Below are 27,858 nucleotides of genomic sequence, written 5' to 3'. Positions count from 1 at the left end.
ATGTGAAGTCTGTAGACAGACAAATCAAACCAACAAAGACTGAAAATTGACACAACATCAACAGAGACAATCTTAGATACACCTCAAGGATTCACATTATTAGCAAAATATTGTTTAGAAAATGGAAGATATAAAAATTTAAGAACATACACAGAAGAGGCAAATAAAAAGAAATCCAGACAATCATGAATTACTGAAATCAGTTCTCTTTTTTTCTTTTTTTCTTTTCTCTCTCATTTCTTTAATTTTTGATTATGTTTAGGGGTTCGCCCCGCCCCCGGCTCTCGCCCTTGCAAGGGCAGGATCCGGGATGGTTTTTGGGACGAAAATTCCCGCGGGGGATTACGGGGGCGGGAGCCGGGAGCAGAGCCAATTCCCCGCAGCCCCCGCAGTTTGGTGCACATGAAGAAGTCAGGGGAGGGGTAGCGCAGAGAGTCAACGCTTGTTGACAAGGCAAAGTGCTGAGCAGTGCTGGGCACTTCAAATACATAGTTTGAATTTCATAAATTGTGTGTAATACAAATACATGTATGATTTGTAATATTTATCCATGTACTCATTCAATCCATCAAAATAGGCCAGACCAAAGGCACAGTGCCATTTTCTAACCCAGAAGTCACTCAACAGTAATATCAGGGTTGAGTAACAATCTTGCATATTGAAGGACAGCACAGCCTTTGGAAAAGACATGCTCAGAAGGGTAGCTGGTTTCTGGAATGGCAAGCATGGCCATTGCAGACAGGGCAGGATAAGCCTTCACCTGTCCCTTCCGGTACGCAAGGATATCATTATCCTTGTGCTCAAAAGGTCCTCAGCTTTAAAACTTTCTCTGGAGGGTACAAGTTTTCAATACTAACAGTATTTCAAAAAATATGTCCCTTGTAGTAACCATAATTGAAATTTGATCCTTACACCCCTCATCAAGTGCATAGGCTGCACAATAACGTTTGCGCAACATTGGATACCAATGTCAGGTGGTTGAGGCTTGAGTGAAGTTGAGCTATTGTTTTTTCACTACTTTGTTTTAAAATGACAATTTTTACTGCATGGAGATTCATGTGATTCAATTCTCATGCATTGTAAACCTTTTAATTAAGGGTACACAAACATCAAAAACCCATATGAAAAACCAGTCCAAACCAGTTTGAATTTTACAATTTTCCTGCAAAAACCCAAAAATCAAATGGGTTGGAACAGGTTTTTCATATTGGGTTTATCATATGGGTTTTGGAGGTTTTTGTACCCTTATTAGCTAAAAGATATGATTCAGCCTCAGGTCATCATTAATAGATTTCAATTAGTCAATTTCAATAAATATAGTAAAAATCTCACCATCAACTTGCTTGGGGATTGGGTGCAATATCAAGAAGAACAACAAGGCAGATAATTATATGATACAAACAAATATTCAAGAAAATCAAAACAGTGAACAATTTTTATTGTGAAAATCACCCCAAAACATTCACACCCAAGCATTCAACAAACAGCCAAACCAAATCAACACAATGTCTTCTCAGATGATTCTTTTGAATTTTTTCTTGCTGTTTTTTTCTTTGGAAAAATGCCAATAGCATCCTTGTGTGAATCTAACCCAACTGGAGCTGTACAGCCTTGATAAAACCCTGTAGGTTCCAAAACCTCATTCTTCAACAACTCTTGATGTTTTTATAAATCATCAGCATACATTGCAATTATAATTCAATCTGACAATGAAATGATTCTACTAATTAAAGGTGTCATTTTTGATAAACAACTAAAGAATCCTATGAATCTTAATTCTCTTTCTCTTTATGTTATGAAGATTGAAATTTTTAGTTCAATCATTGAGATTGTTGTTGTGTTGAGGAATGGTACAGAGTGAAGTGGTATAAGTAGTACTAAATGACATACAGATCAAAAATCATGTCAATACATCTTAACTATGTCCATAGTTAAGTTGAAGGTCTCTCAAGAAACAGACTGGTAATCTAGTGAAAAAAATGAAATTACCTTTGAGTACAAAAGATGTATGAATTACAGGTCCAGCTTATACCATTTTGAGCTTGCATGGAAAATTTCAAGGGTTCAGATCTTATCTTGAGGTCCTATACTCCAGACTTTGAGTGAACTTGACAAGTAACAAATGTAGTTAGAGTTCACTGAAGAGGTACATAGCATATAAGTATCTTGGAACAAGAGTTGAAAATTCAGTTGATGATACAACAATCAAGTTGACACAGGATGTGATTTGAAATCCAAACAGATTGAATACTTTACTGAAGGCTTTTTGTCAAATGATATTTACCCAATGAATCTACTTACTCCTGATCATCAACTGATTAAACCTCATGTTTTATCACTTGCTGATCTGGATCCTGTGTTGGTTTTAACGTAGACTTTTCCCCTTCTGTAGATTCAGAAACATGAGGAAATAGGTTAGCTTTTTGTGAAACTGTGACGATCAACAATCCAAATTGAACCAGAAAAGTCATTAAGAACGTAAAGATTAGAGTTTCTCAATGAATTAAATTGTCTTGAGATCGATCAAAATCTTCTAAATGAATCAAGATGGGCGAGGTATGGGGATTAAGCCAATTACTTGAGTTAAACCTGATGAATTTGAATCAGGTGATCTGATCTCCACAACCAGCGATATTCATTGATCTTTTAGAAGTGTTTTGTTTTTGATTCTTTTGAATGAGACTTACATGTAGAAGGTCGGGTTTAAGATGATGATGGATACAAGTCTAGGATTCGTTGAAGCAGCATTTGAGGAAAGTTTAGATATCCTATTGAGAAGGTCAATCGATTGAGATAAATGTTCCAGGTTTATGATCACTGATCTGTTGCTATTTATGTTCTCGATCGTGTTCAAAACCTGCCATTGGCGTTTTCTCCATCGCATTCAAGACCTGATATTTACCATGGATCAATACACTTATGTGACCATTTGGTTTCTGTAGCGGCGGTGAGGGCTTCCTCTGGCTTCCTTCTGTCTTCACTGACACTCACACTGTTAATGTCAACCAATAGAAACCTCAGACACCAAAAGACTTACGCAATTTGAGCGGAGCGGGAAAGATCAAAAGAAATGCTTCATACACCACTCTGTGTTTCCAATAAGGGGCTGCGTGATACCCATCCCCGTATATCAACCACTCGCTTATATATCATTCGGCTCCGCGTGTTGGCTCCACCTCATTTCTCTCACATCTCAGCAAATCGTGTTATCCAGCCTGATGTTGTATTACATACATGTTGATGCTTGTTACAAAAATTAAACTGACTCGCTCGATTGTCATTCTTTAGATCATCATCACGCTCGGGTTTCCACTCAGCTTCTCCGCGATGCAAAACATGGTCGACAATAGCCGTTTTACGTGCTGAAAGCGCAGACCAAAAATTCAAAGGAAAATCAACATATATGGCCACAACTAGCTTCTCCACCTTCCAAAACACGACGATGTCCACAGCTGAAAGCAATCGCGATCTGAATCTGCATAAGGCGATGCTATCATACGCAGCATCATGTTCCAGAACCTGATGACCGGGAAGAGTCGGACAGACATCGACCCAGGCGGTCATCAACGGATATAAAAGTGGCCTACTTTGATGATGATTTGCCATCCAATCCAATCATCTCATCGAGTGATTTGTCTAACCTGCACACTTGTCTGGGTATGTTTCTCACCAATTTTTTTCAGCCAATTTTGGAGATATTGTTTATAAACAGACTGAGCTCATACTTTATGGTCCCTTTCTTTGCCCTTTTGAGAGGTTTATACACTATCCGTTTTTGCCCGCACACACAATTTCTCAAACCCTGTTGCTCTAGCATTCTGGTGAGTTTTGAGATAATTAACCTAAACTTTGCCACAATATTACATTACTAAGCCTTGCTCAACCAATTAGAAATCTCATCATGAATCTCAGCATCATTGCCACCATCTTTGTGATCTTTGTATCAGTCAATCAATCTTTTGGTGCCATGATCAAGAATTCCAAGAGCGAAAAAGGAATCATATCAGCTGATGAAGCATTGGTTAATGTTGACGTAGATATGAGTTGTTCTGAGATGGAGTGTCAGACTTGGTGTCAATCAAACAACCCTATACCCAAAACTTGCAACTGTGGCTCTCAGATTGTTAAGAGATGACTTGATTTTTCTACCACAACATGTGTGGTGTGAAAGTGCATGTAAAACAACTTCAAGGTTTTTGCTACCTCTGTGATCAAATATCTGTTGGAAGCAGATGGCAGGAGATGAATTATTTGTTGTAATGGGTTGTCAAGGGTCAATTTACTATACTCCCTTGTCACACATATTCTTCTTCATAGCTGTATATAAGAGATTCACCCCAATGTGCACAACAGTTTTCAGAACCCAGGATATTTGCCACTTGCTCAAGGGACGCAATGCAAGATATATCCATGAAGGAAGTAACTGTAAGGACTTTGAGTGTCCTCACTGAAGGAGAGGAAGGAAGGAAGGTTTAGGAATTTATTATATACCTTTATAAGGTGTGAGTTGGAAGGTCTACACCACACAAGTGGTGGAAAGCTTTCTAGAACCAAAGTACATGTTTTAATTACAGACTGACTGACTCCAAAGAGACAATGACAAGTGATCAGTCAAAGATCCTCAAGGAGTCAGATTGAGGTAGTGTTGGGGAGAGAGAGGTATAGAGTCAAGGTGCCACCTGGCAACTATCTGGTGGGATAAGCCCACTTTGCCAACCAAACTGGCGGATACTTTAGAAAAAAGACCAGCTCTTATCCGCCAGAATTGTCAGATCCGATAACCGGACAAAGTATCCGACGGATATCCGGCGATCAGGCCAAAAGAATTGCCATTGCCAGGAATTGAACCCAGACCAAGGGCTTTTTTGACCGGTCCGGGTCAAAAAAATTGAATTTTGCCCTAACAAAATATCATCTGGACTCCTCACTCTGTACAGTCGGTGACAAAAAGTTTACGTACCTGTACTATAACTGACCGATTTGGCAACTCTCAAGAAGCATATTGTACTCAACATCTCATGTACTTCTATACCTTAAAGCACACAGTCTAGATGGCCACTCGTCAGAGTATCTATGATCAAATTTCAGGATGTGTAATTGTAATGTAGACTCTAGAATACAATGATTTTTACCAGCAAGTGTGTCTACCCTTTGCCTTGATCACAGCCTTGATCCAATAAGGCATGGATTCAACTAAAGCTTGAAGCTTGCTGTGAGGGATTGCTTTCCACTTGGTAAACAGGGCTTCACACATTTCTTGAGGTGTGTGAGGGTGACGTTTTTCAGAAACATTTTTTTCTATTATTTTCCAGAGGTTCTCAATCAGGTTCAAGTCTGGACTGTTTGCTGGCCAATTTAACTTTGTAATTGAATGTTGATCTCTCCATTCTTTTGCCACTTTACTTGTGTGTACTGGGGTTCCATCCTCCATCAAGATAAGATCATGTGGACAATTAGGTGAGCTGATAAATGGTTCGATGATGCGTCGATAGATCAAATTGACAAAATTGGGTCCAGATCGACGTCCTGGGGGCATTATGATCATTGGCAAGCGAATTTCGGCTGTGAATGCGCCCCAGATCATTACCAAAGTTTGTCCACTCTTGAAACTTGGTGCTAAACAATCTTGGTTGTATTTTTCACCGGGCTTACACCACACCCAAACCTTCTTTGAAGGCTTTCCTATTTCAAAAGACGACTCATTGGTCCATATGACCTTCTTCCAATCATTGTAAGTCCAATTTTTGTACTGTTTAGCAAACTGAAGACACCTTAGAATGTGTTGGCTCTTGAGATAAGGCTTGACTACTGCCACTCGAGAGTTAAATCCAAGTCTTTGAATTTCTGATTGGATTGTTTGAAGACTTGCTTTAATTGGTAGTTTGCTAGCGATCCAGGCAGCTGAAGTGTGTTGGTTTTTTTTAAAAATTTGCTTCAAAGTTCGCTGATCACGTTCTGAGAATTTCTTCGGTCTTCCGAGGGTTTTTGAGGTCGTTGATACACGTTTTTTACGGTCATTGTAGATGACTGTGTAGACAGTAGACTTGGAATGGCCCAGTTTTTTTTAGCAATTTGAGTGCCAGGAATGCCAATTTGGTGCATGTAAACGATGGAAGTCTTTCGGGTGGAAGAAAGGGTGCAGGTCTTCATTTTCTAAGAGGTTTGGGGTTGGTATCGAGAAGATGCTTGAGGACAAAAACACTCATAGACCTCACTGCACTATTACATATGTAGTCAAGGTACGTAAACTTTTTGTCACTGACTGTACATACATCATTGTTGTTGAATCAATAATACAATATTGAACTTTGGAATCTGGATCATCACCGCTCAATCATTGTTGAATTAAACTCAAATTGCTCAATCAATATGTCTTCAGCCCCTGATATTTCCACTGACACCGCCTCCCAAGCCAAAAACTCCGATCTTGGTGATATTTCTTCAACTCCCACCACTCGTATCAGCTGGGTTTGGAAGATTTTGTCAAGCTAACCAATTCACAAAAAACAAGTGTATATTTGTAATGGCCAATGGAAAAGAATGTGGGAAGGATTTGACTCGTGATCCTAGAGGTAGTACATTGTCCATGAAGAACCACCTTGAAATCAAACATTGTGTGTGCGATGGCAATTTACTTGATCAAGGGACCATCACTGGAGCTTTAAACAAGAACAAAACGGGTCATACGGTGAGTCCTTTTATGTTTTTAATGATTTCATTATCAAAATTTGATAGCTCACACAAATTGACAATACATTCTGATAGAACAAACTCAACCTCGCTACCCTCAAGACGCACGTGTGTTATTTTATAGCCGATAGTGATCTCCCGTTTTTGATTGTTGAAAGACCATCATTTCAAAACCTCCTGCAACTATGTAACCCTCACACAGCCGGTTGTAAGGTTCTATAGACAGAACCTTCACCGGGGAATTTGGATAAGCTTGTAAGCTTGAAATCACCAATATAACGTCTCTATATTCCAAAACAGCTGGCTCCGAGTAGGAGAGTCTCCTTCTAATCAGCTACTACACTAACCCAAACACACACAAGACAAGATATGAAAGACAACTGAATGATGTGCTTACCTGGCTCCAAGTAGGAGCAACACTGCCACTATACTATACTATACCAGTATAGCACTATACCGGGTATAGTATAGTTTTGGCTATACTTTGAAAAGCCAGTATAGTATAGTATAGTACATGATACAACTATACTATACTATACTATACTATACTATACTATACTATACTATACTATACCAAGTATAGTATTGTAGTATCGCTTAACTACAACTCCTTACAATAAAAAAGTATCTCTTTGAATCAAAGTTGAAAAAAGCAGTTAGCAACAAAACAAAGATAAAATACAAGTTTTGACAAGATTGACTGGTTTCTCAACTCATATAACATTTTGAATCATGTAGACCCAAAGATGTGAATGTTAAGGAGATTAAGCAGCAAACATGATTTTGTTCAATTGGTCTTCTATCAATTGTTATTGATGTAAGATTTATTGGCACTAAGAATAAAGGAAAACTTGGCAGATAGATGAAATGAAACTCGTTTTTTTTTGTTTTTTGTTAGCTCGTTGTAAGGATCGAAATACCTTCACTGATTTCACACAAAGAGGACGCCGTGGAACACACAGCGGGACAGGTTTCTAGAACCCGTGAGACTTATGATTTCAATAATCTATCAAAACACAGTACGTAAGACTGGTTCCGAAGGATAAGGGGTGGGAAGTCAGTCCCGAATCGCTCCAACAATATACAAGCTTTAAATAAGATGATGAATGAAAAAGAAATGAATAACGCTTACCTGGTTCCGAAGGATAAGGGGTGGGAAGTCAGTCCCGAATCGCTAAGGAACCAAGCGTAGAATGTGAAAACAAAGATATATATAAAGATGTACTTTTAAGTCTAGGTGTTAATTATTAGATGTAATTTATTTAAGTATATGTAATGACCATAGGTCTTACACTCGTCTATGTTTATGATCCAACAAGAGAAAAAAAGCTTTTATCATCTTGATTTCAAGTATTTCAACCAACTCCTAAACCCCACTCCGTCCAACCCATTCCTTTGTTTCCTAAAATCTGACTTATGATTCTGAACAGTAGTAGGAGTAGATCTAGGAACAACATGAGTAATTGATCTCACAAACGGACTCAACTTTCAATTCTGTCTCAAAAGTGATGCTAATAAGTTCACATTCGCCAATAAAGATGATCCTGATCCAAATCCAGATCTAGATCTGATCCCTTCATCTCCCAATCCCAACAAATCTAATTCCATCTCATCTGATCCTCTTTCTTTCATCTTCATCTTTTGAAATGATGAGGGGGATGATGCGGATGGGAATGGAGTACTGCTGGAAAAAGGTGAAGAAGAAGAAGAAGAAAATTGAGTGATGGTGGGGGATTGTGTATAGGTAGTGGTCATCATTGATCTTGATGAAGAATCAGCTCCATATTTTGTAGGTGTTGTATTTGTATCTGTATTTGTGTTTGTATCAGTTGAAGCTAAATGAGTCAGAAGTGATGGTGAACTTGATTTAGTTTCATTTAAACCATTTGTAGATCTACCATTCATAAAACTATTCAAAAACCTTTCTAATCTGACATTTCTCAACATTTTGATTTGATTTTGATATTGATTTTGACTGTTTGTTTCTTTGATTCTGATTTTGTTGGTGTGATAATTCAAGTGATTGATTAAATTATTGATTCATGGTTTCTATGCTTGTTTATTCTGAGTGATAAAGAAGATATGATCAAAAAGATGGATTGCTCAGGAGTTAATGTGGGATGAAAGGATTCAGCTGGCTTGATTTCAACTTTGATCCTTGAGTTTTGTTGTTTTTGTATTGCCAACTGGAATGATGATCAATGAAATTCTGGATGTGTGTCCCTTGACTATATTACTTTTGCTAATTAAAAGCTTGGCCCAATCAAGAAAAACTAAAACAGAATGTAGACCCAGAATCCGCCGCAGCAGTCACAACACAGCAGAGAGAAAATTTTTGGGGTGCTGTGGGCTGTGGTGTGAGCACCCATCCATCCCATCGACTTCCCAGCTGCCGCCAAAAAAATTCATATTCTCCAAATCCCGGTCAATTGCTTCCTTTTTGTCACTAAATTCAACTACGACACTCACTGCTTCTTGCATCATGGAAACGTGTGCATCCATGGTGGACAATCAATTGATGATCTCTGTAAGAAAAAAATTACACTTTATCACTTCAATTCCTCCCAATTCTCTCTTCGGAGCATTTCATTCAACTTACTGATTATCCCCAATATAATCTCTAGGTATCCTTCTCCCATACTTACCACCATACCGTCCCGAGTTGAACACTATTAAGTTTGGAGTCAATGTGCTGGTGTTTGGTGTTCGGAGATCATAAGTTTTAGTCACTAGGTCAAATCCGGTCAAACAGATCATCTGTTGTGTGAAAGTTTTTACATGATTCTTCTTATGTTGATAACAAGCATTTTTTAAAAAATGAAATTAAGGAATGTTGTTGAAGCTTTTATGGAGCTCACAACTACTGTGCTAATCCAAAAAAAGGGCAAGTTGAATGAGATGTATCTTACATATCTTCAAACTATCCAGTGCCGAGCTCCACTGCATAACAAAAGTCTGAGATTGAACATTCTATGAAAGATGAAGTGTGTGCCAGTTTTCAAGGTGATCGAGATCATCAATATCATTGACTGGTTATGAACAATATCAAAACCAGTCAATTCTCGATCGATTTACCTATGACTCACAAGACAATCCTATGATTGATGGTCTATGAACGAGATCGATCTCTGTTTTCTTGAAGACATTAAAATCCAAACATCAACTGCTTTTGATTGGTAAAAACTAATCCCCCATCCTTTGTTCCTATGGAAGAGATTGTGGACAATCGCAGCTCTCTTATGTAATCTAGAGACTCATTTTTTTCATTAAGATCAAAATTGATCAATTTGCCTGTGATCTATGAAGAAGATTGAAAGGATTTCAATTTTTACACCAATTTTATCTAGAATTCATTGATCTACTTCCTACATGTACAATGACAATCTTCTCTAACGACAGTTCATCCTTTCTAGACGATCAAGCTTGTTAATGAGGAAAACGAAGTGATCAACCGGGATATGGAGAATATGTATGAATTTTTTTTGGCGGCAGCTGGGAAATTGATGGGTGCTCACACCACAGCCCACAGCACCCCAAAAATTTTCTCTCTGCTGCGGCGGATTCTGGGTCTACATTCTGTTTTATTTTTTCTCGATTGGGCCAAACTTTTTAGCAAAAGTAATGCTATAATCAATACTGCAGTATAGTACTGAGTTTCCAATACTATACTTCAAAAGTATAGTATATAAAAAGACAGTTCAATACTATACTTTGAAAGTATAGTATTGAAAACTCAGTACTATACTACAGTATCACAATACTGTATAGTATAGTGGCAGTGTTGATAGGAGAGTCTCCTTAAGGAGAAGATTCACTCAGGAGCCAGGGCAGCTAAGATGACTACGCTCTTGATGTCTAAGCCCATACCCCATGACTACAGCACTGAGATCTACCTGTAAGGTATACCCTTACACCGGTATGCTTGTCAAATGCACGGCCACCGCCAATCATATGCGCCAGATTTATTATCACTACAGGATTTCATCAAGAGGCTTTACTTTGCACCTTGCAAATCAATTTCAATCACTCAAGATGCTTGGATGTTGCCAAACAATGTCCCATTTATGTCTCTCACTGGTCACTTTATCAATAACAATTGGGAACTCATGGATCTTACTCTAGGTATTGCTGAAATCAAAGGTACGTTTTCATCCCTTTTTGATGAAATATCTCAACATGACTGATGTGATCTTCCAGGTGCACATGATGCAAACAACTTTGCTAGCATCATCCTCAACTACTTGAAAAAGTACAATCTATTGAGCAAGGTGAGCGCAATGACTGCGGACAACATTAGTACAAACGCGGCAATTGGTCAACTCATTGGATCGACAGAAGGAAAGACTTTGATCATAAGACCCAGGTTCCTGGGTGTGTAGCTCATGTGATCAACCTCTCTGCCAAAGAGGGCTTAAAGGTATTTGGTGAAATTGTCAATATGAGACGTGACTTGGCTCTTGCAATGGCTTCTGCAGCTTCCACCAACAATTCCACCAACACTGCTAGTGATTCGACCCCTGCTAATAACACTTTGGGTGCAGCCACCCCTCTTACTGCTGTGGAGAAAGAGGCTGCTGAAAGACTGGCTGCCAAGAATGAGGCTGTTGTCTACATGTCAAAAGATCCAACTATTGACCACGTGGAGCCAGTTCAAAGATATCCTACTAACACCGCAAATTGACTGATTTTTAATGTTCCAACAAGATGGAACTCTTCTTTTCATATGTTTCAAAGACTTCTGCGACTCCAAGACTCATGTGACAAGTTCTGCAAGGGTCAAGATTCTCAAAAGTCTGCTCTGTCACCTACTGAGTGGAAATACGTCAAACAGATGTGTGATTTCTTGGAACCACTCAGTGAAGCCACCAAGATACTTTGTAAATCAAAGTTCCCAACAATGCATCAAATAGTTCCAATCTATATCACAGTCTTACAAGGACTCAAAGACGTAAGTATTTTGTTTTAAACTCACGTGTACTTTACTTTCCAATTTGCTAATCTGAATGACTGTACACATAGGTGATTGGCAAACACGATTTTGATCAATTACAAACTGCTGCAAACAAGACAATAGCTAAACTTGAAGATTACTTCAAGAAAGTACTTGCCAAACCTGCACCGGTATGTGCCACCATCCTGGATCCACGTCTCAAGTTGAATTATTTTCAAGTGAGTTCATTTCTACCTTTTCTGACTTAACTTTGTACTGATCATCATTTGCTTTGAAAAAGGAACGTGCAACAATCTTTTCCAAGTATCACATCACCATTTTGGATTTTAGGTCAATGTTTGAACTAGAAGCCATCCAATTTGAAACCAATGCACCAATTCCAACATTGATTACTAGCAAAAAACCATCAACTGCTATGACGTCTACTCCTCAGTATTTTGAAGATGCAATTTTTGGCACCCAAGACAATTTGCAAATGCATTCAATTCAAGCTGAGATCACTCAATACCTTGGGGATAAGCTCAAAAACTGTGACCAACATGTATTGAACTTTTGAAAAGATTGAGTAGCCATCTCTCCTGGTTTGGCTAACATGGCAATGGAGTTTCTGGCAATCCCGGCAACTAGCTGCCCGTCAGAGGGGCAATTCAACCAGACCAAAAGAATCTTGGGGCCTCAGCGTAGTAACCTCTCAAGTCTACATGTTAAGACTCTTTTATGTGTAAAAGATTGGCAAACAATCTTCGGACCTTTGAAACTTCCTGCTGTTATTGACCTTGAGGGTGAAGAAGAATAGTATTTATTTTCTCATCCCCCCCTCCTTTTTTCTATTCTTTTGTCATCTACATCCTAAGAAACCAAGCCTGCCAAATGATGAAATAACCGCCGGATATCCGGCAGAACACTGTTTTTTCTGCTCCTCCATCCAACAACCGGACTGGCCGGATTATCCGGCCACCGGATAGCTCCAAGCCCCTATTTGACATCCGTATCCGACAGATGCACCAACGGATATCTGTCGCCGGGTGGCACCTTGAGTATAGAGAGCTAAGTCTTGGATCTAAGGTATGTTAAATGCTGTGGTGTGGGCTGGCACAGGATTGCTAAGAGCAAGAGCAGCAATTTTGCATAGAAACCTAGCACCTTACTGGAAGGATAGAAGATTCCTTCCAGCAGTGTCCTGCTCCCAGGAAGACAGTTGCTCTTGACTGGATGAATGGGTTTATTATGATTCAGAAGAGTTCTTTATTTTTAATAAAAATGTGGAAGCAAGATAAGCCGCACATCAGGAGGGATCATAATCCCTGGCTAGCTAGCCCTTGCACGCTTGTGTTTCTCAAAGTCTGGGTTTTATTTGTGTACCCCCTAAATAGCACCCAGAAGTCCTGATTAGACAGTGGTTTAATTTGATCCACTGCTATTTAGAATTAAATGGTTTGGATGTTCCAAATGACCAAATGTTTTAGCTTGTAATTCAAAAAGAACTTGCTATTAAACATTGCCAGCAAGAATAAAAACTGTTGGCATCACCTCCAATTGTAAAGCAAAGGTGATTGTTATCAATCATCAATAGATTAGTATTGATCATCAATATGTGCTTGAAATCAATTAATATGTGTTTATTGTTGATTGTCATAACTGTAGTCTGTATTGGTCTTTCACATACAGATTGAAAATTTGTACAAATCACAAAACATCAAACACAAAATCATGGGTTACAGAAAGGAGTGGCAGTGGTTTTGCCCCAGGGCCACCGCACCTCAATATGCCGTACACCAAATGTTGGAAGATTGTATGTATACATTGGAAATCACATCAGACAACTTTTTCAATTCATCATCTCAACATTCCATGCTCCAAATACAATAGATCCATGTTTGAATAGCACTCAAACAATTTAAATATCTTCTAATGACAAATTGACTCTATGGGCTTACCTCAATTACAGGATACAAAGTAGAAAGCCGGGCACGTGCCCAGAAGTCCAGATTTCCAGAATCATCCAGAAATCTGGGCAAACAAAAACTCCCAGGTCGACACCCAGTTTTTTGCCCAGTTCTCCGCCCAGAAACCGCACACCCCTTTCCATCCCCTCAAACCACGCAGTCAAAGAACACCATATTACCTAAATTAAATTTTATAGTCATGTCGTCCTCTCAAGACTTAAACTCAGATACCATCCACTCCCTTGTTCCATCTTCCGAACCGGATCCCATTCCTACTCAACTACAATTGGATCCTTCGACGCTCAGCCAAGTCCTCACTGGAGCAATTCAACTAGCTCAATCAGGCGGTTCAACCAATAAAAGTAAAACGACAAAACAAAAGATGCCTCGTAAATCAAAAGGAGCTCAAGCAAAACCTTGCTCGCCTCGTAAGTCAAAGGCTAAACCCCGTCAACGACAATCAAAAAACTCCAAAAATCCAAAAAACGACAATGGAAGCTCTGAAGACGAAGATGACAAAGGCAATAAGACAACAACTCATTGGGATAGCGATGATAACGGACAGGGAAAAACTTCAATGTATTTATTGATCGAATGGCTTACAGATGAATCCAATTTTAGTAGATTTAAAGACAACAAATCAGAAAAGAGAACTGTGGCTGAAGAGATTGAACAATACATGATTGCAAATGGAATAACTTGGCGAGATGCGAATACTATCTGCAAAAAGGTACGTTCATATGTTATATTTTTTCAAGTCTAATTCTCAATATTTTGATCTACAGATTGGCCGATTAGAGGAAGCTTGGCAAAAAAGCTGATGGAGAACGTAACAAGACTGGTGCCGGGAGTTTGAAGACAGCACAGGAAGTTAAAACTGCAAACGGTTGGGCTGACAAAGATCCTGACTGGCTGAAAATAAAGAAGACGGCACTTAGTAAGCAATCATACTTTATTTTTGCATTGTTTGCTTCATATCTGTTTCTCATTTCTCATCTCAGATCCTTCCTAGCACCTATCTTGAAGAAGTGCAAATATTATTTTGAACTCGAGCCTGTCTGTGAGAAACGACATGCTAATGTCAGACTAGCTGTGGCGCGTGGTTTACCTGCGACGACTGAAGACGCCGAAATTGGAGTTCAAACCCAGCGCCACAATGCAAGAGAACATTCGGTGAACTCGAATCTAGTGCATGAAGAAAACCACAATGGAATGGAACCCACAGCCATCAAAGATTCTTTGCCGATTGAATTAAATGAAGATGATTCAGAGGATCCGACTATGGACGATTTCAGAAACCTCTTGAATGATAACAATGAGCTGATTGAAGAAAGTCAAGTGCCGTTTACGCCAACACCGCAAAGCACTCGAGATTCAGCTTCTGTCCAACCTCAAGCTCAATGTTCTTCCTCATCACTCAAACGCTCAAGATCCCAAACACCCTGGGACCCACTGAGTCAATCATCCTTCAGCAAGCGTGGCCGAACTTCTGGTTCGGCTTCGTCGATCCAGGGTCTATTTGAAGACCACAACTTTGATTCTTCGTCTGCTCAAGCCGTCAAATTGACGGAATCGATTGAACACACTGCTTTTGCCAAGCATGGTCAAAGCATGGAAAGGTTGGCCAAAGTCGCGGAAAAAATGGGTACCTCAATTTATGGACAACAACCGACTCAAACCATCTTTACTCCGGAAGAAGTCAAAAAAAAATCTAAAATAGAACTTGATTTAGCCAATCTCAACTTAAGTAGTGCCAAATTTGATTTAGATTCAAAGAAGGAGAAGCATTTGCTGGAGATGCAACAAATGAAAGCGGAATTAGAACATCAACAAGTAGCTAAAAACGCTCAATTGATCAGCTCTTTGATGAAAGATCACAATCTCAGCCTCCAAGATGCAATGCTCGCAGCTCAACAAGCGCAAGCTATGATGCAATCAACTGCCAGTTCAAGTGAATGATCACCGGGTGAGTTTCTTGTAATTAATTTTCATATTGATGCATATCATTCTGACTTTTTTTTCCAAATCTTTCTTCAGACAGATTGCTAAATTCATAATTCCACTGTAAAAGTCCTGATTGTTGTTTATTTCCAGTTTAGATTATTGCTATCACTTTTGTAGACCTTAAACATGTTGTCTTGACCAAATCAATTAAAGGATATAATCGAAGTCTTGACCAAATCAATTAAAGGATGTAATCGAAGTCTTGACCAAATCAATTAAAGGATGTAATCGAAGTCTTGACCAAATCAATTAAAGGATGTAATCAAAATGTCTCTTTGGTTGTAAGATAGATAATTTCACCATCCTTTATTCTAAGTTGTTCTCATGTGCTTTTTGAAAAAACTTCTGTGTGCTTAGAAGACTTGAGATACCAATTCTCACTTTTGTTAAGTAAATCTCAAATGTTTTTTTGTTGAATCCAATACATATTCTTTGAAATTTGTTCACATTTATACTATTTGAGAGATAAAACAAACTTCAAAAGAAAGTAGGAAAGTTAAAGGTAGACAAGACAACAATTGACAAATAGAAGAAACCTTTGAAAACAATGATTTGACACGCATGGGGATTGAACTGTAAGAATCTTTTTAAAATGCAGGTCTTGAAGCTATGAAATATGCAAATAATCAATCCCTTCTCCGAGTATCACAATCCCTTCTCAAAATATGATCATCTTCAAAAGTAGTTGCATCTGCAGGGCCACGTCGAACCCGTGAATCATATTCCAGAGCCTCACTGATATTTCCTAATACATCTGACCACGACTCCTTGATAGAAATGAGAAAGTTATGTATTATCAAACAGACCTCAATCCACTGATTAGCATGCAAGGCAGTCACAGCGTCTCTAATTACCAATCTAAGCTCTTTCAAAGATTGAAATTGCCCCTTCAACATCCCATTACAATGCTCGATTATCACTCACAAAGCACTGATAGCCTTGTTAAAGGCCTCTTCTTCAGGCCAAAGACTGTGACCCACGCAGCGCTTTAGACAGGGTATAACTACATCTGAAACTGTGTAAGCTGGGTTGGCTAGGAGACATTCTCCTCGATCGAAATAATCGTCTGGATTTTTAAACAACTGAATAGACAACAAAATAGGTAAAAGTTAATAAAAACAGATTAACAATTTAAAGAATTGATCTACTCACTTGTGAAGACCGGAATACCCTTTGATCATGAACACTGCCACACCAGCCCAACTCGTAATAAGTCACTCAACAATGAATATTGCATACAAGCATGACGTTGTACACCCCCTTCGGTAACAAAAGTTGCATAAAGTTACATATGTGACTTTTGTATCACGGTGAGAAATTTTCTCATCGTGTGTGTATGTATATTCTTCTTCATGTGAAGACGTTCGGTAAAGTGTTCAAAGGTTGCATTTTACAATCATTGACAAGTTTACCCTTGTTTGCCATTCGGTAGAAATGACCTTGGAGCCATTCAACGTGATAATTTGCTATCTTTGAGTGAATCGAGTACAAATAACTCGATTCTTCTCATCTCCCCTTTGTCTTGCTCATCTTCCTTTGAGGGTGACAGTGTCATTAATATTCAACTTTCTATCGGATCCAAAAAGCAATTCAACAAACAAACCTTTCAAGGAAATCCCAATGCAAGAGAGAGAAGATAAGATCTCTGTGGATAAATGAGAATCTTGAATTGAAAAAATCAAAGACTATGTAAACAACAAACCGATTCGAAGAATACAAGTATAAATTAATTTGACCATACAAATCATGTAAAGGATAAAATTCCCAAATCCTTTTTGTATCTGAAATGATTCAAAGTGGTAAAATGATATGATGACATCAGTGTCTTAAATCAGCGCCTGGTTTTGTCCCCATAATAATATGATTTTGATTTGCTTTTGATTGAATATGACTTGATCTTGATATAAATTAATAATTTCTCAAATTGAAAGATTCCAAATCAAATGAATGATATTGCAATGTGAAGGATATGGTTTTGGTTTCAATCGATTATGATTTGGTTTTGATTAATTGAATTTTTGATTTAGATGCATGAGGGTTGTGCCAAGTTGATAATGTTGAGATTGAGTGAAAATAGGTAAAGCGAGGCGATCAAAGAGAGTCAAGTTGGAATCAGTGTGAAGAGTGACCAAAAGGGAGAAATGTTAGAAAGACAGGATGAGTGAAAAAATCGAAAAGATTAGTGAGGCAGAGGGTGGGTATTGAGTGTTGAGGGAAAGAAGATGGAAAAAAAGAGGAAAAGAGACAAGTAAGAAAAAACTTACCATGATGAGGTCAACGCCTAACCACCAGCGAAATTTTTTGCGAATTTTAGTGTGCTGCACTGCGTAGCAGCGCACTTACAATGACCATATTACATGTTGCGGTACACCGCAACGCAATGGTATTATGCAGTGAGGTCATTGCGGATATTCACAACAAAATGGCAAAAAACAGGGCATTGCGCACTGTATTGGGATGGTAAAGTACATACATAAACAGTAGTTGATTTCTTCACACTCAGAGTTTCACAAGCACAGAAAAACCATGCATTGCCAAGTCAGACTAAGATAGCGTAGTTAAAAAGAAAAGAGTTTAGTTTGTTTCTCGTGAGGATGGAGCACCAGTAGTGTGGTTAGTCTATTACCCCTGTTGTATCCATGTGCTTGTCTTTACAGCAGACTGCTGAGACACTATCAGCAAGGGGTCAAGATACACTCACATTTTGACCAAAAAAATTCTCTTGTTTTGAAAAAGCACTGCTTGACTGTTTGTCAAAAATCCATCACCTTACTTTTTATGATTTTCCACTTCCTTATCATCTTTTCCTGTCATGGCTTGCTATAAACCAGGTGCGGCCGCTGCTGCAGCCCTCAAGGCTGCAAACCAAGCCCGCGCTGAAGCTGAGAAGGCTGCAAAAGAATCAGCCGCCGGCGCCAAATCATCCTCATCATTGCTACATCCCCCTTCACCTTCTGGAAGCCGTACCCTCCGTCCGCGTAGCCCACAAGCAACTCAAACGGCCCCAGGCTTTGTTGCCCAGCCACGGGACTCGCGTCTGGCTGTACCTTCTCCTCTTCGCCAAAGTCCCATCAAGATACTTCATGACGACCCTACAAGTGACAAAGCCGAGATTTCATCAGACAAAGAATCTTCTTCGGCCGAGTCCACGGTATCGCGATCTGGGGGCAAGCAAAAAAAGAAGAAAGGCAAGGTTTCAAAAAACAAGAAGGGAAAGGCTCGGGCAAAAAGCCAAAAAAAGGTGTTTATTGATGTTTTTCTTACCTCTGATTCATGTTTGGTAACTTTTCTTCATTTGTTCAGCGTTCAAAAGTCCCAAAGGCACTTGCTAAAATGGTTGATAATGATTCCGACATTGAGATGGTTCCCAACCCCAAAAATAATCAACCTGGAAAAGCTGAGCAAACTGAAGAGCCCGACAAGCTTTTTGATTACTATGATGATCCTAAATTCGATCCTGCACATGTAAGTGACCTTTGAGATTCATTTTAGATCACTGTTTACTGACATTTCTTTTCTTTCTATTTCACTCTATCTCACTCTCTTGATCTCTCCTTTGTCTCAGCCTGAAGACACCGAGAAGCAGTTGTACCCATGTTTGTGGTGTGGTAAGTCCTATCAGGATGGGGAAACCAATCACTTCGACCTACAAGGTCACCGAGATGGTGCAGTAGGCCGTAAACACTGTCAATCTCAAGACAAAGCCATATCAGCTGGTGTTAAACTACCTCCATCTTATCAACAGAAAGTTGAAGCCGCCAAAAAAGATGCTGAAGGACCAAAGACGACACTTCTTTATGCTTTCCTGGAGATACCGAAGCTCACCGTACGGTTGCTGAACTGCATGCTTGTCCTCTGGCTAGTCAGACAAGCACTACCTTGGAATCGCATGGCTGATCCGTTGCTCATTGCAGCATTCCACTTTGCCAATCCGTCAGCTGTTTTGTACACTCCAGCTTGGGCAGCAAGAGAAGCAATGAAGATCTACGAAGGTATGCATAATGACATAATTCAAAAATTAAAGGTGAGTTTAGTTTTTCTTCTCCGTTGTATCATTCAATCATCATCTGATCTGATTTTTTTTATGTAGAACCTACCCGGAAAATTTTGCTTGATCCACGACGTATGGACAACCAAGCGTGGTTGCCAAGCTTTCATCGGTGTGTCTGTGTTGTACATTGACAAGAACTGGAAGTTCCACGTTCACCATTTGACTCTCAAGTTGGTTGCTTGGAACCATTATGGCGCTCTCCTCGCTCGCCCGGTTGGTCGTTTTCTCATCAGGCATGGGCTTCACAAAAAGATAAGCATTTTTATTTAATGGCTGATCTTTAGTTTTCAAAACTAACCTTGTATCTTGCTTGGTTTTTTGATACCCACGTGGTTGCTCAAACCACCAACTCCGGGGGCACAAATACCCTTACTGCTAATGAACTCCAGGATATGTTTCTTTCAGCGGAAGATGCAGTTTACTGGGATTCCAGCCGTCATCAGATCCGATGCTATGCTCACAAGCTCGCATTGACTGTGAAGGATGGTCTTGCAAGTCTCAAAGTTCAATCCGGAGCCTCTAAGCCAACCGCGCCAAGAGGACGCAAACTTTGTCTACTGTTACCCGATCTACCCAAAAACAACAAGCCTCCGACAATTGTCTTGAACAATGGTGATGATGTAGTTGAAGATGGCGATGAAGACCTTGAAGAACCACCATCCAAAGATAACCCGGATCCATGTGTCGGAGATAGTGAATCCGATGTCAACGACAATGATTTGGCTGACAAAATTGAAGCCACCGAGATTGTTTCAGGTGACTTGTTCTCAAAAGCAATCCACAAGGCAAGTTTAATCTCCTTTGATATACTTGCATTTGTTTCGCAGCTCACAACTTTGTTTGAACAGTGTTCAAAAGTGAACAAAACTATTACAAGGAACGGACCAATGATGCAACTTTTCCGTGCCATTGCAAAAGAAGAATCATACACTGGACCAGGCTTAATTGCAGCCCACGGTCAGCGCTGGAACATTTTCTTGGATATGTTGGAGCGTTTGCTGAAGGCCAAGAAGGTATGTGAAACATGTTAAATTGGAAACTTTGGATGTAACTGACCATCTTTGTTGTAGATTGTCAATCGCATGTTGAACAAGGACAGGGACAACAACTTTGATGGTATATGTATCTCTCCAGAGGACTGGAAGATGGTTGAGGCGCTTAAAAATGTGCTAATTGTGGGTAGTTTCATTTTCATCTGAAATCAGTTTTTCCCTTATTGATACTTGATGTCATTGATCGATCAATTCAGATCTTCCATTCCTCTACCAAATGCATGGAGGGTGATGCTCCCAACGCTGGATCAGTATTGTTCCAATATACCACCACTATCAGGGCACTCAAGGCTATCAAATCCAAGACTCCTTACCAAAAACTGGCCAGGATCGGCATCATGATTTCTCGACTTCAAAATTATCAAGAAGAAGCCCTTCACTGTCACGCAATCATTCTGGCGACCATGCTGAATCCGAAATTTCGCGGCAAGTTCTTTGAAACCTTATATCCTGATCGCAGCAAGTCGGCACACGATGTATTGACAAACGCGTATGAAGAGTTACTTGAGGATAACCCACCCGACACCACATCCAAGGTAGCTGAAGCGGAATCATCTGAAGCAACACCTCAAAACATATTCAAGGAGCGAAACATCTTTGCTTCGCAAAATGCCCCAGAACAACCTGGAGACGCGGAACTTCAAGCTTACCTTTTGGGAAAATATATGTGCGATGACAATCAAGACATATTGCATTGGTGGGCAGTAAGTCATTTTCAATCAATTGCTCCATTCATTTGATATTCTCTTATCCTGACTTGATTTTTGCCTGGCCAGTGTCATGCTCAGCATTTCCCAAATTTGGCCTTACTAGCACGTGACTACCTCTGCTGTGTAGGTACTTCATGTGCCTGTGAGCGCACTTTCAGTGCTGCTGCCGATGTGATTACAGCTGATCGAGGTGGTTTGGCCTCACAAACCATCGAGCGCGCTGTAGGACTATGCGAGTGGTTGAAAAAGCGCTTTATGCCTCCGGGAGACTATGGAGAGGCCATGCGCATTGCGTAGAAGATCATGGGAAGGCAAAAGAAGGGCAAGAGAACCTTTTAGATACATTTTTCATTACGTCAAAAAGCCTTTCAGTGTTTGTGTGTGTTTTAAACACCTCATTTTGCTCTGTATCTATCCCCTCCGTCTGATTTGTTGGTTTGAAATCAAAGGTCTTGTCCCGGCTTTTTGGAAGCCATTTTCACAATTTATTTGTGTTGCAAAAGAAAAAACTTCACTGCGCTTTGTTGAGATCCTCCGCAACGAAATGACATGTTTTTGACCGGGATTGCGCTCTCAACGAAGCGCAATGAATTTATGCAATGAGGTTTTGTATCCGCAGCGCAATTTTTCGCTTATTTCGCAGCTTTTCGATGCGATCAGGCGTTGATGAGGTGAGAAACGAGAGCGATAGAGAGTCGCAAAGTTGCATATATCAAAAGCAAAAATGACAAAAAAGTCGTTTTCACAAATATGCACAATTTTTGCATATATATGCAAAAATACGTGTGCACCTTTTGTTGCACTCGGGTTTACCGAATGAAAATCTTGGGTCACATGTGCCACCAAATATCACTGCGCATTTTTGGTGGTGCATATTTGGTCGCACATGTTACATATGCGTTACCGAAGGGGGTGGTAAGCGTAAAAATTTTTACGTGTCCAATAATCTTCAGGTGTAGCACGCGGGGCTGTTGCCAGGGGAGTGTAAGTACCATCTACAAATCCGACACAATCTTTGAAATATGACATTGAGCGTGTTTGATTTTTAAGAGCTGAAAGTTCTTCAGGAGTGGGCCACCGCATGTATGTGCCTTTCAAATCAAGTACAGCCAGGATGAAAAGGTTTGTCCAATTTTGGACACTACCTTCTAGAACGTTCAATATCAAAACCAAATATTAGTTCCTAAAAATCAAACTGAGATAGAGAAACAAACCTGAGCAGTTGAACATTTGTGCCAGATGAAAATGGTCTCCACCATTACCAGCTGTTCCCAAGTTTGCAAGTGCCACCTTTGCCTGCCACCAAACAGGAGCTTGCTTCATGTTTGAGTTATTATGAAAGACCGGATTGTCCTCTATCAAATCGATGAGGTTGTTGAAAGCTGATTTGGACATTCGGACCTTCCAAAAACCAGGATTAGTAGCATGAAATATAACTTATTTTGAACGATTTATCACATACCAGCTTGATGAAACCATCACCACCTTCCAACAGAACTTGAGAGAACCAAGCATTTCGCAGTTCCTGGCGGCCACGAGAGATCCTGTTCAAAACATACCGTTTGTTATTTAAGATGCTGAGTGCTTTGTCTAGGACCTCAAGCTCAGAGGAGGCCTGTTCTCAAAGACGATATCCCAATCAAAGGAGGTTGTAGTTGCGATCCAAGGCGGGTAGCAACTCAAGAAGACTGACCAGAGTGATAAGAGAGGCCTTCTTTTGATCAGTTTGATCATTGTTGGTGACACCTTGGCAAAAGAGCTTCAGCGCGTGAAGCATCCGGAATAGGAACTGGACAGCTGCTGTATCGACTCCAAAAGTAGCAAGGAGGGGTAGGTTGTTGTGCCGCAGGGATTTTCTTGAGTGGCGTTCGACTTGAATCGAGCGTCTGAGGTCTTGCTTCTGCGTGAACCGAGGCATGGAATTGGTGCTGAGCGAAATCGAAGCTTTGGAGTTAGCAAAGGTGTCTGAATTTGAGTGACCGGGGATTCAAAGCTGCAGGCGTGCCCGGGCACATGCCCGGCTTTCTACTTTGTATCCCGTAAATGTCTCATATTATGCATAGCACAAAAATGCCATGCTTGTACCAACAATATTCTCAAGCTGAATGTAAATACAACAACCTCATGTATTTGATTTGGTTTCATTGAAAGTCTTCACAACTTTCTACTGCAAGCCAAGTTTATGACTGACTACCCACAAATTTCAAGTCAATCAGGTGAAGATGAGTTTGAATGCGGTTGAACTCAGCATGAGCCCCGTTTCCCGCGGGCTCGGGGATCTCCGGCTTCCGTACCGTCGGTACGGTGCCTCGGGATAGGTATCTCAGCCCCCCGGCACCGTACCGACTCCGACGGAGCGGGGACCGGGCAAGAGTATGAGGATCCCCGGTTTTTATCGGGGAACCGAGCTATAGCAGAGAGCTGTAGAATCGAGGGCAGATAGGGAGAAATGAAAGGTGAGGAAGGCCTCGTAACAACTCATACATCAGTATAAGGAATCAAATACAATGAAATACCTGTACGAAACAGTAGAATATCAGCCGGAACTTGCTCGTGAAGCAGATTTATGAATTTTTTTGATCTAGCAAGCTCTACCGACTAACACTCGACGGGGAACCGACGGGGAACCGATATTTCGGTAGGCCCCCAATTTTCGGTGGCGGGGGACGGTCTGAAGATGTACATGAAGATCCCCGACGGGGAGGGGTCGGCTTGGAAGCCGGGATGCATTTCCAAAAAGTGCTTGGGGTGGATTTTCGCCGGTCCCCGCTCCCGAGCGAGCGGGGCTCATGCTGAGGTTGAACTGAGAGCACCAAAAATCATTCTCAAACTAATTGTGGTGCAGAGATTTGGCATATTGTATGTCAATTTCTTGTATGTCAATTTCTGTCTGAATATAGGATGCAAGTTCATCAATTTTACAAAAAGTAAAAACACAAATTGTTATATTTTTCCTCCAATTTTCCATATTCTGATAAAATTCTTGGAACACTTTTGCATGGGCATAATTTCATGGAGTTACAATAGCTTTGGAAGGCGGTGCAGAAGTATCAATAAACTTCAATATGACTTGGACTTCTGACAACCAGAAAATGTACAAATTTGGTACACTTCTTATTCAACAATAAAAAAATCACCAATGTCTTGTTTAGTCCTTTGGAGTAACACGTAAGACTTGTTATGAAATTGGATCACCAAGACATCAAAAGGCTCTTTTATCATATTGGATGTCTCAAAAGATCAAGGGTTTACATCAATGACTTGCAATAATACTAATAGTGATAAACCTGTGGCCGCGCGAGGCCCTTAGTTTAAGCTGCAACCTTCACAAGCTACCGAGTCAAAAGCAAAGACGGATGACATCAATGGCACATTTTCTGAGCTTCTTCAAAATCACAAAAAGTTGGCCTACATATTGATGTGTCAGTCACCTTATGGGGGCACGTATAAAGGATACTGTGATGGTTCCAACAAGCTAAACAAATGTTGATCAAAAAAAGTTCAGATTCATGGAGTTGATTTCAGCAAAGGTGTTGATCAATTGAAGTATGAAGAATGAAAAGGTAGAGAATCATCTACTGACTGAAAATACCGTCACTGAGATAATTATACTCCTCGCATTGTTGGTTACTTACTCCGGTCTGATCGGAACCATAAAGCACACAATTGTACATCCATATCCACTTATGTCCTTTGGTGATCACATCCACAGAAGAAATTGTTGTAAATATCATGAGTGTGAAATAAAGAGGTTTTGGAGGACTTCACCAGCATGGCCACATCGCGCATATGGACAATTGTAGGTTCCATACCCTGCAATAGTCTGCGCACAAGCTGTGTGAAAAGTAGAAAGGATCAGAACAGATGACAACGACAGTCTATATCAAAAAGGATTCACCGGCTGGGTCCCCCTTATTGAATCCAGCGGGACAGTCTAGGCCGCTGACCGAGTTGATTTCCATAAGGAATGACAGTGTGATGTACATCACAAATATATTGAGGTGGGTTTTGAAAGACATCGTGTTGTACATGGGGACCACGGGAACATGTGGGGAAGTTACTTCTGAAATTGGAATTGGACCGTTGTGGTCTATTTACGTGGTCTAATGCACTTTGGTGGTCGCACAGCCAGTGGCCGACACATCTCTTCAACAGTCTTCAACTCTACCTCCTTTGTTTATAGGTATGTTGGGTGGTATTGTGAGGTGGCTGAAGGATAAGAATATCTGAGAACTGAAATAAACCCATGAGTTTAGTTCTATTGATCAAAGGCCTTCAAAGGCTCTTAAAATATTATCCAACACCGGCAATGCAACATCACCGGGCAACATCAACGCCATATAATCTCCTTCTAAATTCTACCATCCCCTCAATTTTTAGTATGCTTCCCGTACCTCTGAAGAACCATCAGACAACTCTTTTACAATCATCTGAACATGTGCTTTATCAGCTGAGCTATTGGGTACCAAACCGACCAAGCAATTGATTAACTATTTCATATGTACCCACCACAGAAGGCTTAGCTTGACAAAGATCTCTACGCACGGCTGTGTCTTGACTCTCGTTAAGCTAAAGAAGATCCATCCATGCTCCAGAAATAAAGGATCCACATGTTTCACTTCAACCATCCAAAAAAACTGCCTCAAGGAAGACTACTAAAAGAACCTGGTCCATACTTCAAATAGTTTTACTTCAAATTATTTTCTGATATTCCGTTGCATTTTGAGTTTGACATAATGCCATAAATCCACTTGTGCTGTCATTGAAACAAAGCACTTCATTTGAGGTTCATCTCAAGATGCCCAGAATTGTGATATGTCTCCTATGTTCACATTTGAACGTACTCAATAGCATTCCTGTCACTCCTGCCTGGCAATACCTTTGCCAGCTATAGAGGACCAATCGACGTCCAAGATAGTAGTCTCCGGTTGGACCCAAATCAAAATCATCTGATCTGAAGCGGTGATGAGGGTCGATTTGTCGAATTAATTGGAGATCATTTGTTTATAAACGAAGACATCAGAATCTCAGAAGCAATCAGTTGATGAGAGCCTATGAGAGCTCATTGAGGGCCAGAATTAGCCAAGTAGCATAGTATATAGATTTTATTGAGATTTGTTTCAAATTACTATATATGCATATGGAAAGATTTAAAGTTCATCATGCTTATCTTTAAAAGATCTATCATCAATTCTTGTGCAATTCAAGACGCTTCAAGCTTTATTCCAGGTGGATTCTGTACGCATAGCTCGTAAAAGGTCCATTTCATCTCCGACATATATGACATCAGTCATCATTTGTATGCTTTTATTCGACTTCATTGACACCCTATAATTCTTATTCCAAATTCCCAGTACACTCAAGTCCGTAAATCAAAAGGTGATTACTTGCACTTGTTGTAATCTTCTTTTTCGCAACATGTTGAACACCCTATTGAATTGAATCAAAGACAAATACTGATGAGATCAATAACTCGTTGTGCAAACTTCTCCGTAATAACAGAAAAATGTGCCTTACCCAGGTATGGCCATGCGCCAATGGCGTGGGGACATTTGAACTCTTGGCGATCATAGTTGTCAAAACAAACTGAACATACACATGGTAAAAACATAAGATGAAGTTGTGTGAGAAAATTATCAATGGCTTCAAGGATTGGAAAGGAAATGTTTACTCACTGTAAATATTATGCTTCTGCGGGTCGGCGGAAGGATAGTACTTCGCGCAATGTCGTTTGATCTTCCCACAAGGCATTTGGACCATTGTCTCTTTACTCCCTACGACTGTGATATTCACATATGAATGAAGTGTCATTCATGATGCGTGCTTGTAAATGGAGAGGAACGTGAGCAACTTTACCTGTGCATGTGTCAGCTTTACAATATCGATTGTAATAATCTCCTTCCTTGCGGACCTGCGAACAAGCTGTTTCAAAGCAAATACCACTTGAGCTGACCTAGATGAAACCAAAATGTGATAAAAATGACTAACATACTGGATCGCCTGCTGAGCCCCCGTCAAACGCGTAGTTGCATAGCATCGAGAATGTCTCGGCTGAAGCCGCTCTTTTCAAAACAGATACTGAGATAATCATACACATGAAAACCACCTTGATATAAGGGCCCGTTCGGTCCCGCTGATCAGATACTATCTGATGAAATTTCACACCAAAAGTGTTACATACTGTCAGATAGTATCTCGGTCCAATCTCGACCAAAAAGTGAAAACCAGATTGATGTTCGGTTCCAGTATTTGGGGTCAATATCTGATCAACAAGATCAAGATATTTGACCAGATAGAGATAGAGCCTTGAGGCTGTATCTCGGCCCTCTATCTCTATCTGCCCCTCCCTCATCGTCGTTGATCATCCACTTCTCTCTCCACATCTCATTATCAACACATACCCTTTTCATGTCGCCTCTTGATAGCTTTCAATCCTTTGCTCAGCTTTGTCATG

At 40.2% G+C, this 27,858-nt stretch overlaps 5 protein-coding genes across 5 annotated transcripts; 3 read left to right on the top strand and 2 right to left on the bottom strand.

The window, feature by feature from the left end:
* Window positions 1-3,901: 3,901 nt before the first annotated feature.
* MELLADRAFT_124507 (uncharacterized protein) lies at window positions 3,902-4,135 on the top strand (the record flags this gene model as incomplete). Its single annotated transcript, XM_007412697.1, has 1 exon — window positions 3,902-4,135. One exon carries the CDS (start codon window positions 3,902-3,904, stop codon window positions 4,133-4,135), a length of 234 nt encoding a protein of 77 aa, XP_007412759.1.
* A 10,705-nt stretch (window positions 4,136-14,840) lies between these two features.
* Window positions 14,841-15,676, top strand: MELLADRAFT_56796 (uncharacterized protein; the record flags this gene model as incomplete). Its single annotated transcript, XM_007412698.1, has 2 exons — window positions 14,841-15,553; window positions 15,629-15,676. A coding segment is annotated over one exon (434 nt), but the record flags the coding sequence as incomplete, so codon positions are not given.
* Window positions 15,677-18,403: 2,727 nt separating this feature from the next.
* MELLADRAFT_65256 (uncharacterized protein) lies at window positions 18,404-20,486 on the top strand (the record flags this gene model as incomplete). Its single annotated transcript, XM_007412699.1, has 4 exons — window positions 18,404-18,832; window positions 18,895-19,056; window positions 20,230-20,398; window positions 20,470-20,486. 4 exons carry the CDS (start codon window positions 18,404-18,406, stop codon window positions 20,484-20,486), a joined length of 777 nt encoding a protein of 258 aa, XP_007412761.1.
* Window positions 20,487-24,710: 4,224 nt separating this feature from the next.
* On the bottom strand, window positions 24,711-25,435 carry MELLADRAFT_123832 (uncharacterized protein; the record flags this gene model as incomplete). Its single annotated transcript, XM_007412690.1, has 5 exons — window positions 24,711-24,736; window positions 24,817-24,879; window positions 24,988-25,095; window positions 25,173-25,238; window positions 25,303-25,435. The coding sequence occupies 5 exons, from the start codon at window positions 25,433-25,435 to the stop codon at window positions 24,711-24,713; spliced, it is 396 nt and encodes a 131-aa protein (XP_007412752.1).
* A 1,306-nt stretch (window positions 25,436-26,741) lies between these two features.
* MELLADRAFT_108891 (uncharacterized protein) lies at window positions 26,742-27,441 on the bottom strand (the record flags this gene model as incomplete). The annotated part of the gene is made up of 5 exons (XM_007412689.1): window positions 26,742-26,834; window positions 26,878-26,990; window positions 27,080-27,184; window positions 27,261-27,357; window positions 27,397-27,441. 5 exons carry the CDS (start codon window positions 27,439-27,441, stop codon window positions 26,742-26,744), a joined length of 453 nt encoding a protein of 150 aa, XP_007412751.1.
* Window positions 27,442-27,858: the final 417 nt, after the last annotated feature.

Source organism: Melampsora larici-populina (genome assembly GCF_000204055.1).
Source record: "Melampsora larici-populina 98AG31 unplaced genomic scaffold MELLAscaffold_32, whole genome shotgun sequence".
Lineage (NCBI taxonomy): Eukaryota > Fungi > Basidiomycota > Pucciniomycetes > Pucciniales > Melampsoraceae > Melampsora > Melampsora laricis-populina.
The sequence above is the reverse complement of the archived record's forward strand: the minus strand, read 5'-3'. Positions and strand labels throughout refer to the sequence as shown.